Source organism: Nanorana parkeri, unplaced genomic scaffold (genome assembly GCF_000935625.1).
Source record: "Nanorana parkeri isolate BGI_ZX_2015 unplaced genomic scaffold, ASM93562v1 scaffold300, whole genome shotgun sequence".
Taxonomy (NCBI): Eukaryota; Metazoa; Chordata; class Amphibia; order Anura; family Dicroglossidae; genus Nanorana; species Nanorana parkeri.
Genome location: NW_017306568.1, coordinates 1,378,757 through 1,393,152, shown reverse-complemented (window position 1 = coordinate 1,393,152; position 14,396 = coordinate 1,378,757). Strand labels below are relative to the sequence as shown.

Below are 14,396 nucleotides of genomic sequence, written 5' to 3'. Positions count from 1 at the left end.
GAAGAAAAACTAATTAAACTATTTTTTTTTTTTTTAAACTGAAGACATTGTTGGGACGTCTGCAGCTTTTGTACGCCTGGACATGCAGGATAGGCTTGGGTGGGCTCGACAAGTTTCTGCGATGGAGTTTTCATTCTTGTCGGGGAAAGTCAGTGGGGTTTTGTAATGTGTACAAACTCTTAAGCAAACAAGACCTGAGATCAGCATTTTTTATGTATTTTTTTTTTAAATTTCCAGATTGGTGTTCGGGAGTCAAAGCTGGGAAAACTCGAGTCCTCCTTTTTTTTTTTTTTTTAATACTGATTGTGACGGGGTGTTAAATAATTAAAAGCAACAACTTACGTTTCTTAAGTCTTCTTGATGTATTTGACAGCTTCACTCTTCTCCCACTTTGAGTGTGTAAACGATCGGATGCGGCATCAAAGCCGGGATTAATGGGGAATCTTATGTGGTTTTTCTTCATGCGGTCGGGTGATTGCCTAGGTGAAGCATTAATTTAAATTTTCACAAGTTTAGTTAGCAGACGATGAGAAAAAAAATAATTGATACCCTGCTCTGTGTGTATCAGTTGCCACTTCATAATTACACATTCTTAGTGTACAGATAGGAAGTGAGTGCGGGGTACCACATCCCAAATTGGATACAACAACACAATCAATTAAAGTGATGCTCAACTCAGTAGTTAGATCTTAAAAATGCATTCAAGTACCTTGATGATGGTATTCAACTAAACAAAAGGAATAATTATGCTATGAACCCATCTAGATTTCAGGAACAGAACATTGCTTGTTTCTGATTTTTTTCCTCAAGTGAGATAAAACATTATTTGTACATTTTCTTTCTAACGTGGCAACTGGATCCCATCTGGATATCATTCTTTAAAGGAGAACTATGAGGTGAGTGCTTTTCACTCACTTCATAGTTCTAGCCGACCTGTGACAATGAGACTGTCACAGGTCGGCTCAGTAGATCGCGAAGTGAGCGAACACATACCGGCGTTCGCTCACTTCTCGACCCTGTTACGGCTCTCTGCCGTGACAGGGGAGGGGCTGGATTCCCCCCTCCCCGCTCCGATCCGCCAGCGCTGACTGGCGAAACGGATGGGGGAGGGGGCGGGTACAGCTGGCTCTTTCTCTAGATTGGCAGAGCCAGCTGTCACTCACGCAGCTGGGCGGATCCAGACATAATTGTCGGGATCCGCTTCAGCTGCGGCGTCTCGGTATACCGCGAGCAGTAGCTCGCGGTATACTGAGCTTGGGGTGAGGGGAGAACGTCAGTTTGTGTCCTCCCATTACCCTAAGGAGAACTATGGGGAAAAGCACTAACCCCATAGTTCTCCTTTAAAAGGTACACTTTGGTTGAAGGTACACATTGACTGTGAACGCTATCCAGGAAAAACTGCAACTCTGCTACAATCATGGAAGTCCACCAATTTTCCATTAAAGAGAAACTGAACTCAGGAGTCAAATCCTAAAAATGCATTCAAGTACCTTAACTAATAACAACAATATATCCTATTTGTGTATCACTCGGCTGTAGATCCTCCAATCATCTCTGAATTGGTGCTGACACTGTCCTTCCATCTGGAGGGTGGCTACTTTTGTTCCCCATGGTCCCTGTGTGTGTTGTAAAGTAGTCACCGCTCCAAGCTCGCTCCCGGGATGGACTACAATCTCATGTTTAGTTTTATCATTTGTATTGAGATTTTATTTCATCACAGGAGTGAGCTTGGAGCGGTGGCTACTTTACAACACACACAGGGATCATGGGGAACCCAAGTAGCCCCCCTCCAGAAGGAAGGACGTGTCAGCACCAATTCAGAGATGATTCAAGGATCTACAATTCAGAGAGAGGAAGGGTGGAACCCCTGTGGGGAGCGGTGAATGACCGTCACTGGACCAGAACCGTGTGCTGAGCGATCAGTGGTTTGTGATTGCTCAGATCTCAATCTATAGAAGCAGCATGTGACAGCTGCTGTGTGACACGCCAACTCTAACTATTAGACATCTGCACCTGCCAAAAATTCTTTTAGTTTCGTTTAGTTTCCATTCTGATTTTCCGTTATTTCGTTTTTTGGGATTCAGGTCCGAAAGCCAATTCGTTTCGGGATACGGATTCAGAAGAAATTCGTTAGCGGTAGTCTGTACGAATATTCGTTGCAGCAAAGTGACATTAGACAAAAGATTCTGCAGACTGTAAAAGTCATTTTATTTTTTTGTCTGTCACTTTGTTGCAACGAATATTCATCTAAAAACAAATACAGACTACCGCTAACAAATGTCTTCCGAAATTTTGGTTATCGGAAAGTCGGATTTGTTTTCATTTGTCATTTCTGTCATTCGGAGATTCGGATAAATCCGAATTTCCAAAAATTCGTCCGAATAACGAATCTTTCCGAAACGAATCGCACATGTCTACTAACTATTGGGAAGAGTATGTTTTACCTTCCCAATACTTCTCCTTTAACCAAACAAGAGTACCCGAACCTCTGAGATGTACCCACTGGGGTACTCGTACCAATGCTTGAGAATTTTAAAATGTTTCTTTTTTCCTTTAATCATTTTTGGAGGAAAATATATCTCCTGTCATATCCTGACCTCTGTGATATCTTCTCTTGTCTCTTAGAGTGCCTGGGTAAACAGCTCTGTATTATAACTCATTGTAAAGAAGACGCCATCCAGATTGGATTTCTGCTCCATGAAACTCTCAAATCCCAGATAAAGGTAACAATTTTCCCAGAATTCCCAGAATGTGTAAGATTCACTGATTCTCGAGCCGTGCTCCCAGCACTAGGGCTATCAAACACAATTTTTTGGGGTTATTTTTCATTTTAGGGCTCTTTCACTCTCTCTTGTGTGTTGAGTTAGGTCTTGCAGCTGGGGGGTGGGGGTGAGGTGTTTCCATTGAAGGGTCCTATCGAAGCTGCAGCATACAAATACATTTTGGACAATTCTACATTTTCAACCTTGTGGTAACAGTTGGATGAATATTGTAAAACTTACATAGTTACATAGTATTTGAGGTTTAATAAAGACACAGGTCCATCATGTTCAACCTATTGCGTGTATGTATGTGATTCTGCATGTGTATGTGTGTGTATGAGTCCCTGTGTGATCTTGTTTTTAATGGTACCTGTACCCCTGTATGTTACTGTCTCTGAGGAAATTGTCCAAATGCTTTTTGAATCATTCAACACTCTCAGTTGATACCACTTCTTGCGGCAGCGAGTTCCAGACCCTAACCATTCTAACTGAGAAGAAGCCCCTAAGCCCCTTGTGCTGAAATCTTTTCTCCACCAGTTTTAGGTGATGGCCTCTAGTCTTTGTTATGGAGTTTACAGTAAAAAGCTTATTGCTGATGTTGCTATCACCATTGAACATCTTGTACATCAAAATCATGTCCCCCCTTAATCTCCTCACTTCCAGCGTGAACAAGTTTAAGTTTAGTAACCTTGTCGCTTAGCTTTGGTCCTCCATCCCTTTAATTAGTTTAGTTGCCCTTCTCTGGACTCTTTCCAGCTCAAGGACATCCTGTCTGTGGATTGGTGACCAAAATTAGACCACATACTCCAGATGAGGCCGAACCAGCGATCTATAAAGTGGCAAAATTATTGCTTTGTCTCTAGAGTACAGTTGCACTCCATACCGGAATTCCCAGATGATGGGAAGGGTGCTTGTAATGACTGCGGATGGCAGCGTTGTGTACATAGGAAGGTTATGAAGAATGTCACCAGCACGCCGAAGATCCGTTTGGTATCACTAAATGCTCATTTTATTGAACAGTTTGTCAAAATGGAAACAAGCGCTTTTGGGACCTCGCAGGGTCCCGTCATTGGGCTTTAACATCGACAGCTTGATGAAGGCCCAGAAAAGGCCAAAGAGGAAACAGTCGAGGAGGAAAAGGATTTTTAACCTTGGCTTGTGCCCCTGAGTACAAAGCCAGCTCCATAAAGACACGGTTTGATGAGTTTGGTGTTGAGGAACTTGAGTGTCCTTCAAAGAGCCCGGACCTCAACCCTACTGAACATCTTTGAGATAAACTAGAACGCCCAATGTGAGGCAGGTCTTCTCATCCAACGTCAGTACCTGTCTTCACAAATGCTCTTCTGGCTAAATGGGGACAACGTCCCAGAGCTAACACTCCAAAATCTTGAGGATGGCCTTTCCAGAAGAGTGGAGGCTGCTATAGCCTGAAATGGTGAGAGAATTCCATATTAATGGCCATCAAGCTGAACAGAAATGGCAAGCACTCCAATTCATTTAGAACTAGCTTTTTAACCACCTCACGTCCATTGGCCGGACAGGAGCCTTATAGGAGCAGGTGGGCGTCTTAAAACGTCCTTCCCCGCCCCCACTCATGCGTGGCGTCCATCTTGCACACAAGTGGGGAAACTGTCAAAAATGTAAACAGCCAGTGGTGGCTGTAGAGACGCCCGATCTCTTGTACTAGGTGCGGGTGTGCGCCCCCCCGCCGGTGCCGTCAGTCCCGAGATCCGCTGTGTCCGGTGCAGTCGGACACAGCGTCTGAGTGCATCTCCCTTTTGATCTCCTCTCCGGTCCCCGAATGCAGGAAATTATGTATGCTACATAACTTACGCATTCAGCTGTCATTCCCTGCTACAGATGCCGGTGAGAGACCCCTGATGTCTCCATAAAGAGGACCTGTCATGTGAATTGTCTATCACATAGGGGATTTGTTAGCCCCCTATGTGATAACAATAAAGTGAAGTGTAAACATTTTTTAAAATAACACAAAAAATGTTTTAAAGTCCCCCGGAGGACCTTACCCATATAATTTATTAAGAACTCTAAACATACACCTGTAAGGTTTGGGAGGGGGCTAAGTGCTTCCTGCATAGTGGTACTATAACAGCCCCACATTTTTTTAAAAGTTCCTGTGTACATTGTACAGCTCATGCACCATGTAGTATACTGCCCCGGGTCCTTCCCAACATCTGTAATATGCAAAGAGTGGAGCTGGGTGCCGAAAACAATGTAACTCCTGTGTGCACATGCGTAGGAGTTATGTCACCAGAGGCAGCCCAATCAATTAAGAGAACGATTGGGGACCCGGAAGAAGCCAGCAGAGGAGATGGTGGCGGCAGTTCACAGAGCAGCGACTGATGGCACTGGAGAAGGGCACACTTGTAAGGTAAGTGGGCCATAATGTCCAAGTATGCTTGTGCCTACCTGCACCTCATGGCAAAAATTCACATTACCTTTTTGTTGCAACTTTACTTCCTTTATAAACAAACTAAAGAGGTCAATTATTTGGTACACTCTATGCACACTCAGGAGTTGGGCGAAAATCTTGTTTTGCAGATGAGATTATGAAGTGAAAACAAGGCACTGAATTCAAATTTTCAGGAAGTCAATCCGATTATAATAGGGCACGGTGGCTCTGGCAAGGCGGCTCTCCACACGTTTGGACAGCAGGAAGGGAACCCAACGTTGAGAATCCATCCAACACGTTTCGGGAGCTCAAAGAATCCCCTCCCTTCCTCGGGGCTCAGGTTTTGTTTTGCTGGTGCAGTAAGTCCTGGCATCTTGTACATTCTTATTTCTGCTGTTTATGCCATTTACAAAACCTGAGCCCTGAAGAGGGGGAATTTTTAAGCCCCAGAAATTTGTTTTGTATTATTCTATATGAAGTAATATTAATAGAATTTGGACACTTGGATCTCTTGTTTGGCACTCTCATTAGACTTTGTAAATGTGGAGCTCATAAGGATGGCAGGTCAGACACATTCAGACCCTACAGGTAACAATAGCCATAGCAGCCCATGCGGCTGCTAGGGGGCCTGGGGGCTGAAGGGGGCCCATTAAGGATTTCAGAAGTTGCTGTTGATAATGACCCTATACCTCTTGTGACATTTCCAATCAAGAAGAGCTGACATCATATGTACAGGAGACAATGCAGACAGCACTCCTGCTACCTGACTTTAATATCAATAGGAAGGTCACTGAGGGGCCCCATCAAAATGTTGCTATGGGGCCCCTTGATCTACAGTTACGCCCCTGCCTACAGGGGTAATAAAGCTGCAGTACATACCGTAACAGTTCAAACAGGTGTCTTTGTGGTTGGCACTTCTGCCTTGCAACACTGGGGGCCCCCGTTTTGATACCCAGTTGGATATCCAATCAGGACACTTTCTGCATGGAGTTTACATGCCCTGTGCTTGTGTGGGTTTTTGCCCATACTCCAAAGACATGCTGCAAGGTTTATTGGCTCCTGTCTAAATTGGCCCCCCTTTTGCGTGAGTGTGAGATAGGGAGCTTAGATTGTAAGCTCCTTTAGGGCAGGGACTGATGTGGATGGACAATATATAAAGCGCTGTGTAAATTGCTGGCTCTATATATATTTTCATAATCGATTAGTTACCCGATTATTTTTTCAACTAATCGATTGGTTGTATAAAAAAATCTCTCACTCACTCACACTCTCTCACTCACTCTCTCTCACTCTCCTTCCCCAACCAACTAATCAATGATGATAATTGTTGCCAACTATTCTCATAATCGATTATTATCCATTTAGTCGATTAGTTGTTAGAGCTCTAATGTAAGCCTTAGCAGTAAATATTCAGATAAGATCAGTGGTGACAGGTTCTCTTTAAGGCCCTCTCGTGTATCCCGAGGACCATGTTCCCTGACTTCTGCTCTTTTAAAGCCTTTTGATTTTGCATATTCCTTAACTAGAAAGGTCATTATAGTGCGCTATTAATGCATAATAACGTCTAAAAATACTTCACATCCCCCAGATGCAGACAGACTTAATTCCCTTTCATTTTAATGATTCGCAGCATACGCTTGTAAACAGAGAAGCAATAGCCTGCAGCCGTGAGCTGATTATTAACACAGTTTTATTCATCAGACTCTGCCCAAAATATGTTTTCCTTAGAAGAGTTAGGAGTATACGGAATGTTCAGCAAGAAAGGCCCGGGGCAGTTCTGGTTGGGGAGGTGTGCGTGTGGCCGCAGAGCTGACTCTCATCCTTTAGCGGATATCAACCTTTTTCATGTGACGGGCTGGACATTCTTTTCAAGTAGACTCAGCATCAGATATCTGTGTTTATGTTGGGTACATGCATGTTAAGCCGCGTGTCAGTGTAAAGCTTAGCAAGGCATGTATCCGACCTCTGTCCAAGGAGCCTTCTTTACAGCACGCTGGCAGGGGACAAGCTGTGGGTGTGAGACTCTGCTCACCTTTTATTTTCATGCACCTGGAATGTATTGAGCAAAACTGAACTGAACGTTTCATTGGACGCACAAAGCACTAAGATGCAGAAATGTTCAGGCAGCTTTTACCTCATAAATAATGACCCCCCAACATCAGCAACCTCGACTCTCCCCCTCAAGTACTGATTTCTTCCTCCAATGCTCCATCCGCTTAACGGAACCACACTTCTCCTGTGCAGTGATAATTTGATTGCCGGATCTGATCTGATTACCAGAAACGTGGGTTCTTCTGCTTTTTAACTGGGCGTGCGTCACTAAGTCCTGAGTCCAGTGCGTCACTAAGTCCTGAGTCCAGTGCGTCACTAAGTCCTGAGTCCAGTGCGTCACTAAGTCCTGAGTCCAGTGCGTCACTAAGTCCTGACTCCAGTGCGTCACTAAGTCCTGAGTCCAGTGCGTCACTAAGTCCTGAGTCCAGTGCGTCACTAAGTCCTGAGTCCAGTGCGTCACTAAGTCCTGAGTCCAGGTGTGTGTGTGCTGGGATGCCAGCGTGATCCGCTCCAGCCCCCCCCCTCTTGGGAAGGGGGGCCCAAGATCAAATAATCTTGCACCAAGGCCCTTTGTTCCTTAGATACTGTACATTCAGTGGCAGACCTATCTATCTAATCTCTCTCTCTCTCTCTCTCTCTCTCTCTACATCACAAGGGGGGTGGCACCCGGGTGACACCATTGGAGGGGTGACATCAAAATTACTGACAGTCATTTTGCTGTTAGCCCCTCTAAAAAGTCGGGCACTCGGTCAGGGACCGAGAGCCCGACAGTGTCAGGAGAGAGGAGGGGACCCGGCGGCATACCTCACTCCGCCGGGTGAACGTCCCCTCCTCTCTCTGCCGGCGTCCATCCCCAAGATGGCCGCCGGCAGGCGTCAATTAGATGACCACGCATGTGCAATTACGTCATCGGGCAAGAGTGTGGTGACGTCACTGCGGAGTGTCACCCGGTCTCAGGACGCCCCTGTATCTCTCTCTCTCTATTTGTGTATGTACAGTATGTATTTATGCATCTATGTATCTATTGTCTTTCTCTACAGACTTGCACATATCAGCACAGTCGACAGATATTCTATTACTAGTCCTCCCCTTTCTTAATCCTTCCACTTCTGTGTCTAATTTGTGTCTATTCTCTACTTTTCTATCTCTTATCCCTCCCTCCAACCCAGGGAAAGAGGAAAGAAAGGGGAGGAGAGAGAGAGAAAATAAATAAATAAATAATAAGTTAAAAAAAATTCATATATATGTATATATATTTATATACATGTGTGTATAGGACTGTCTGGCTGTGATTACAGAGACAGGAGAAATGATGAAATAAGCAGCTTTGTGCTGCTTCGCTCATTACATGTGACAAGTGTTTCCCGTTAAGTGGAGGCTCTGCGATGGCTTTGTACAATAACCACCCATGCAGCCTCTGGCCAGGGATGAGACTGACATTTAGAGAGGCCCATATGCCAGATTCATCATCTCTGCAGTTCTTTTCCCTCTCATGTACTCTGTGATTTGTTTTAACAATTAGAACAATGGTGGTAATTATCTGCAGACAGGGATTGGAAGTCTCACCATGAATGTGACATATTAATCTCCCTTCTCCTGTTTTTTTTTTTTTTTTTCTACATTCCACGGAGAATCTTTCCTTCAGTAATTGGGGAGGTAACACGCTGACATCTTCAGAGCAGATCTAACCACAGACATGAGATGGCGGTCACCAGACTTGCGGCTGGTTTCACGGTTGGACGGTTTCATATGAACAATCTATAAGACTTTCTTTTGCTCAGAACAATCAAATTAAAATTGCATTTAAAAAGTAGAAGGGTATCACAGGACTTGTAAAGAGTATTAGATATAACTAGGGTTGCCACCTGTCCAGGATTCACCCGGACAGTCCGGGTTTTGAATGCTCTGTCCGGGTTTCATGACAGCTGAAACCCGGACACAAGGGTGTGAATGGCGGCCCCTTTATTCCATTTTGGTTTATTAGCTGTGCACACATGATTACAGATTAGCCCGAGTCTGCTGAGCCGAGCTCCCTGACACCTTTCTGGTGGATACTGGTGGTTGAAGTGCTATGTATTACATCAAAGAATATTAGTTTGCACAGCCTGTTGCAAAATACAGCAAGGTGAGCCAGGAGAGAGAGCGGGGAGAGACAACAAGGGATTTAACAGGCTGGGTACTGGTAAGCATTATTTCTATACAGTAACAGGTTGTCTTTTAATAAGTTTTTCTTTTTGTAGTGGCAGTGTCCCTTTAAGACTGGCATCCTATAGCTGTGAAATCTTCCTTGGCATGTCATCATTAAGATATACAGTATTAACACAATGCAGATCATAAGTGAAAAGGTTTATAAACTGACGCAGGAACTTTCCTCTCTTTTACTGACTTAAAATGTGGCTCTTTGTATTTAAGAACAATTTCCTATTGATACATTTATAGAGCGCACTCTTTGTCCGCCTTGATGACATCCAGCCTTTCATGACATGGAGTTCACAGGGATGTATAGTGGTTTTGTAAATTGTTCTCTTTATTATGGCTTGGAGTAAAAAAATAAATATTTTAATTAGCTCAAGCTGAAATTTACACATACGAAGGTTTTAATGAGAGGGACAGTGTCTGAAAGGAGTCTTCTGCTCGGCTGTCTCTTTAACCACTTGCTGACCGGGGTGTTAAACCCCCTTCCTGTCCCGGACATTTTTCAGTATTCAGCGCTGCGGTACTTTGACTGACTGACTCTTATTCTGTCATACAGCGCTGTACTGAAACTAATTTTATACCATTTTTTTGGGGGACAGATAGAGCTCTTCTGGTGATATTTAATCACCACTGCGGGTTTTTTTTTATTTTTTACTATATAATGAAAAAAGGACCATACATTTACAAAAAAAAAAAACAGTTTTCCCTACGTTATGTTATAAAACATTTATTATTACCCATATTTTTGGTAAAATATAAAAGACGGGGTCACGCCGGGTAAATAGACACCAAACATGTCAAGCTTTAAAATGTCAAGCTTTAAAATTGCATGCGCCCACAAAATCACAAAAATACCATGCCTAAAATTGGCCATAGGCGACGCTTTAAAAGCTTTTACCGCTCGTCAGTTTAGTTATCAGTGATTGATGGTCCCAGAATTATTGCTCTCACTGCGACGTTCGTGGCGATATGTGTGGCGCAATCGTTGTTTTTGCGCGTAGGCACACCCGACGCGTATTTACGTGTATAAGTGCGTTCCCCCCCCCCCCCCCCCGGGTGGATCCCGACAGTAATGTCGGGATCCGTCCCGGCTGCGGCAGTCTCAGTATGCCGCCTGCTGTAGCTCGTGATATACTGAGCTTTGGGTCACGGGAGAACGCAAGTTTATGTCCTCCCGTGACCCTAAGGAGAACCATGGGGGAAAACACTTACCCCATAGTTCTCCTTTAAAGTTTACGCAGACTTTAAAAAAAATTTGAAATTGATTCCAAACCATTATCACATCCCTTAAAGGTACCAGATGAAATTGAAAACATTTAGGCCTCATTCACACAGCGTTAAGTCAGGCCGTACACGACCACACGGCAAGCACGCCTGTATCGGGACGTTCCCGGGAGGGACAGGTGCTGCGTGTAGCAGCCTGTTCTTTTTTATGCGAGAACACAGCAGTACACCGTCATACGCACACCCGAACTGCACATCCGTTTATCCTGTCTGCGTCTTAGTACGCACACCCAGACACGCACGGATGTGCAGTTCGGGTGTGCGTACAGACGCGTCCTCCCATAGGGAAGAACAGGCTGCTACACGCATCACCTGTCCCTCTAGGGAGCAGCCCGATACGGTCGTGCACGCCACGCAGATGTGTACGGCCCGACTTAACGCTGTGTGAATGAGGCCTTAGACTTGACATACATTCAGCATAGATTTTCTGGGTTTTAATTTCTCTTCAAGGCATAATGATCTGGAAACCACTTTGGCGTAAATAGGAATCATGCAAAAGAAGAGTTCCCAAACACACCCACTGCAGGCTCCTTGGTATCTGTCATCTGTAGCAATAAAGTGACACTAAACTTAAGAGTTAAATCTTAAAAATGCATTCAAGTCCCTTACCTATTAACAAAGTTCCAAGCTTGCCCCCGTGATGGACTACAATCTCAGGTTTAGTTTACTAATTTGTATTGAGATTGTAGTCCATCACAGGAGTGAGCTTGGAGCGGTGACTACTTTACAATACACACAGGGACCATGGGGAACACAAGTAGACCCCCTCCAGAAGGAAGGACAGTGTCAGCACCAATTCAGAGATGATTTGAGGATCTACAGCCGAGTGATACACAAATAAGATACATTGTTGTTTATAGTTAAAGGAGAAGTATGAGGTGAGTGCTTTTCACTCACCTCATAGTTCTAGCCGACCTGTGACAATGAGACTGTCACAGGTCGGCTCAGTAGATCGGGAGGTGAGCGAACATATACCGGCGTTCGCTCACCTCTCACCTCGGGGCTGGATTCCCCTCTCCCCACTCCGATCCGCCAGCGCTGACTGGCGGAACGGACGGGGGAGGGGGCGGGTAGGCAGAGCCAGCTGTCACTCACGCAGCTGGGCGGATCTCGACATCGATGTCGGGATCCGCTCCGGCGTCTCAGTATACCGCGCGCTGTAGCTCGCGGTATACTGAGCTTAGGGTAACGGGAGGACGCTAGTTTGTGTCCTCCCGTTACCCTAAGGAGAACTATGGGGAAAAGCCCTGACCCCATAGTTCTCCTTTAAGGTTCCTGAATGCATTTTGATCTAAAGAGATCTAACTCCGGAGTTTAGTATTTAATGGAAAATTAGTGGACCTCCTTGATTTAAGCAGAGTTGTAGTTTTTGCTTTTATAGCATTCACAATCAATGCCTTCAACCAAAGCGTACCTTTTAAAGAACGACATCCAGATGTGTTCCAGTTGCCACATTAGAAAGAAAATGCACAAATAATAGTTTATCTCACATGAACAAAATAAAATCAGAAACAAGCAATGTTCTGTTCCTGAAATCTAAATGGGTTTGTGGTATAATTATTCCTTTTGTTTAGTTGAATACCGTAATCAGCTGGACCTCATTGTCTACCTTGCAGGGGCTTTCCCACTGAATACAATCAACTAATCATTGGGATTTGTTTCTAAAATTCGAAGTAAATCTGATTTAGAATTGAGCACTTTAAACCGAGTGACCCTTCCAATCTGCGGGCGTGTATTAAGCTGCGCACGTGAAAGGGAAGTTCATGCAACAGTTGCCTTGAAATACTCTTATTATGAGCAGATGTGACAGTCATTAGCAGGAGAGAATAGTCTACTGACAATGGAGCCGATAGCTGAGCCTTCCAGCCAGGTGTGTAATGAGGTGGAGGCAAGCGATGGACAAATTCCAGGCACAAAGGTTTGGCAGTTGCAGAGGTGGTTCATGTCTTGGAATATTACAAATATTGCAGGCAGCAGAACAACAATGTACACTGTGGCAAAGCAAATATTTTACAGGATGTAGGAACTCAGCATTAGAAGTGTAAATATCTTCTATGGCGTTCAGCATGCTGGGCACTGCCAACCTGGGTAAGGTTTTCACTTTATAACAGCTGCAGAGAGCCTCTCCGCTTGATCCACCCAGAGAGATTCATGAAAGAATGGTTGGTGGTTCTGGGCCTAGCGCCGAACTCCTAATCCCAATAATACTCCTCCGCACCCTCCTCGCCAGCTTCTATAACCCTTTCTACTCACCTAAACATTCACCAATTCCCCCAAACATTTCCTTCAAAATCCTGTTACCATTCCTTCACACCTAAACCCATAACCCCTTCTTAACACCTAACCCCCTTCCCCCCCGCCCCCAGTCCTATAAGCCCTCCTTCAGGCATTAATCGCTCGATCTCCTCTAACCCCTCCTCTGTATCTAACCTATTACCAGCAGCTATTACTCAACACACCTAACCCCCAAACACCTTGCAGCTACCTGCACCTTACACATTATATCCACACTTCTAAATAAATACCTATTTGCTTAAGGTGATGGCGATGTAGAAGGCATTTAGATTTAGCTTATAATGCTATAGTGCTGACCAGATTTTCTCAGTCATCTTTACATGGAACCCTAGGGCTTCTTCCAGAGGTTTATAGGGGTTCCTTGAGCTGTGGCCATTTGATCTCCTGCCTAGAAGAATCCTGCATAGTTCCGGCACCAGCGTCCATCAGCAGTGCCGGCACTGTGTGACCAGTTTAGCCGTACTTCTCATCTCTCATGTAATCAACCCCGGGTACCAATAACTTTATTCAGCTGTCTTTAAAGAGACATTCTTCCCTTTAACCACCAATGTAAAGTGCATCCTTCCTACTGACCCCCACTGTAACCTGCCATTCTTTATATTGACCACCAATGCAAGGTGGCCCTTCTGCACTGACCACGGAAGTAAAGTGCCACTACACTGACCACTAATGTAAGAAAGTGTTACTACACTGAACACTATTGTAAGGGGGCACTACATTGACCAACAATTTATGGGGATCCTTACCCAACAACCACAACTGTAACTGGGAACAATACCAACTACTAATGTAATGGGGTACTTTTCCACCATCAATGTAAGGGGGCACTATACTGAACAACAATGTCAGAAGGTGTTTCTCCACTGACCACCAGTGTAGTAGTGTAGAGCCCTTGTTAGGGGATCCTTCTTCCACTGACCATCAATCCAAAAGGAATTCTTCCATTCTTCTTCCATTGACCATCAATGTAAGTGAGCATCTTAATGAATGATACAGCAGTAGTAATCATCTGTTGGAAGTGTGTCTCCCAGATTTGAGCTTCAGTGTCATTGGTCAGAAGTCACCCTTTAGTTTTACAGTTACTACCCTGTCAACTGCCCAGACACGCTCAGTGTTTCCAAGCTCTTGAGAGTGCAACTAATAAAGCTCTCTAGTTAAGAATTATCACAGCAGAGCTGTGAACACTCTTATATACTCTTAGAGGTTGGGACCTCTGACATGTAACCCCCAGGCTCTCAAGCTAAAGTGCAAAAGGTAGGTATAAAGCGCTGGATATTTTTAACTAAATCAGCAGCATCAACATTAAAGCCTGGTGGCTTGGACTCGGCTGGTCACCTACAAAAACAAAGGGCATCCCCGCTGAAAGATTTCTCGATCACCCAGATCCAGAAGTCTAA

The 14,396-nt window shown here is 44.5% G+C and overlaps 1 protein-coding gene across 1 annotated transcript in view; it reads left to right on the top strand.

Moving 5' to 3' along the window:
• Positions 1-14,396, top strand: part of ISPD (isoprenoid synthase domain containing) — a 165,435-nt gene that overhangs the window by 66,353 nt on the left and 84,686 nt on the right. The window contains exon 6 of the mRNA XM_018557724.1: positions 2,626-2,723. Coding sequence (XP_018413226.1) covers positions 2,626-2,723 — 98 coding nt within the window. The remainder of the gene's footprint in view (positions 1-2,625; positions 2,724-14,396) is intronic.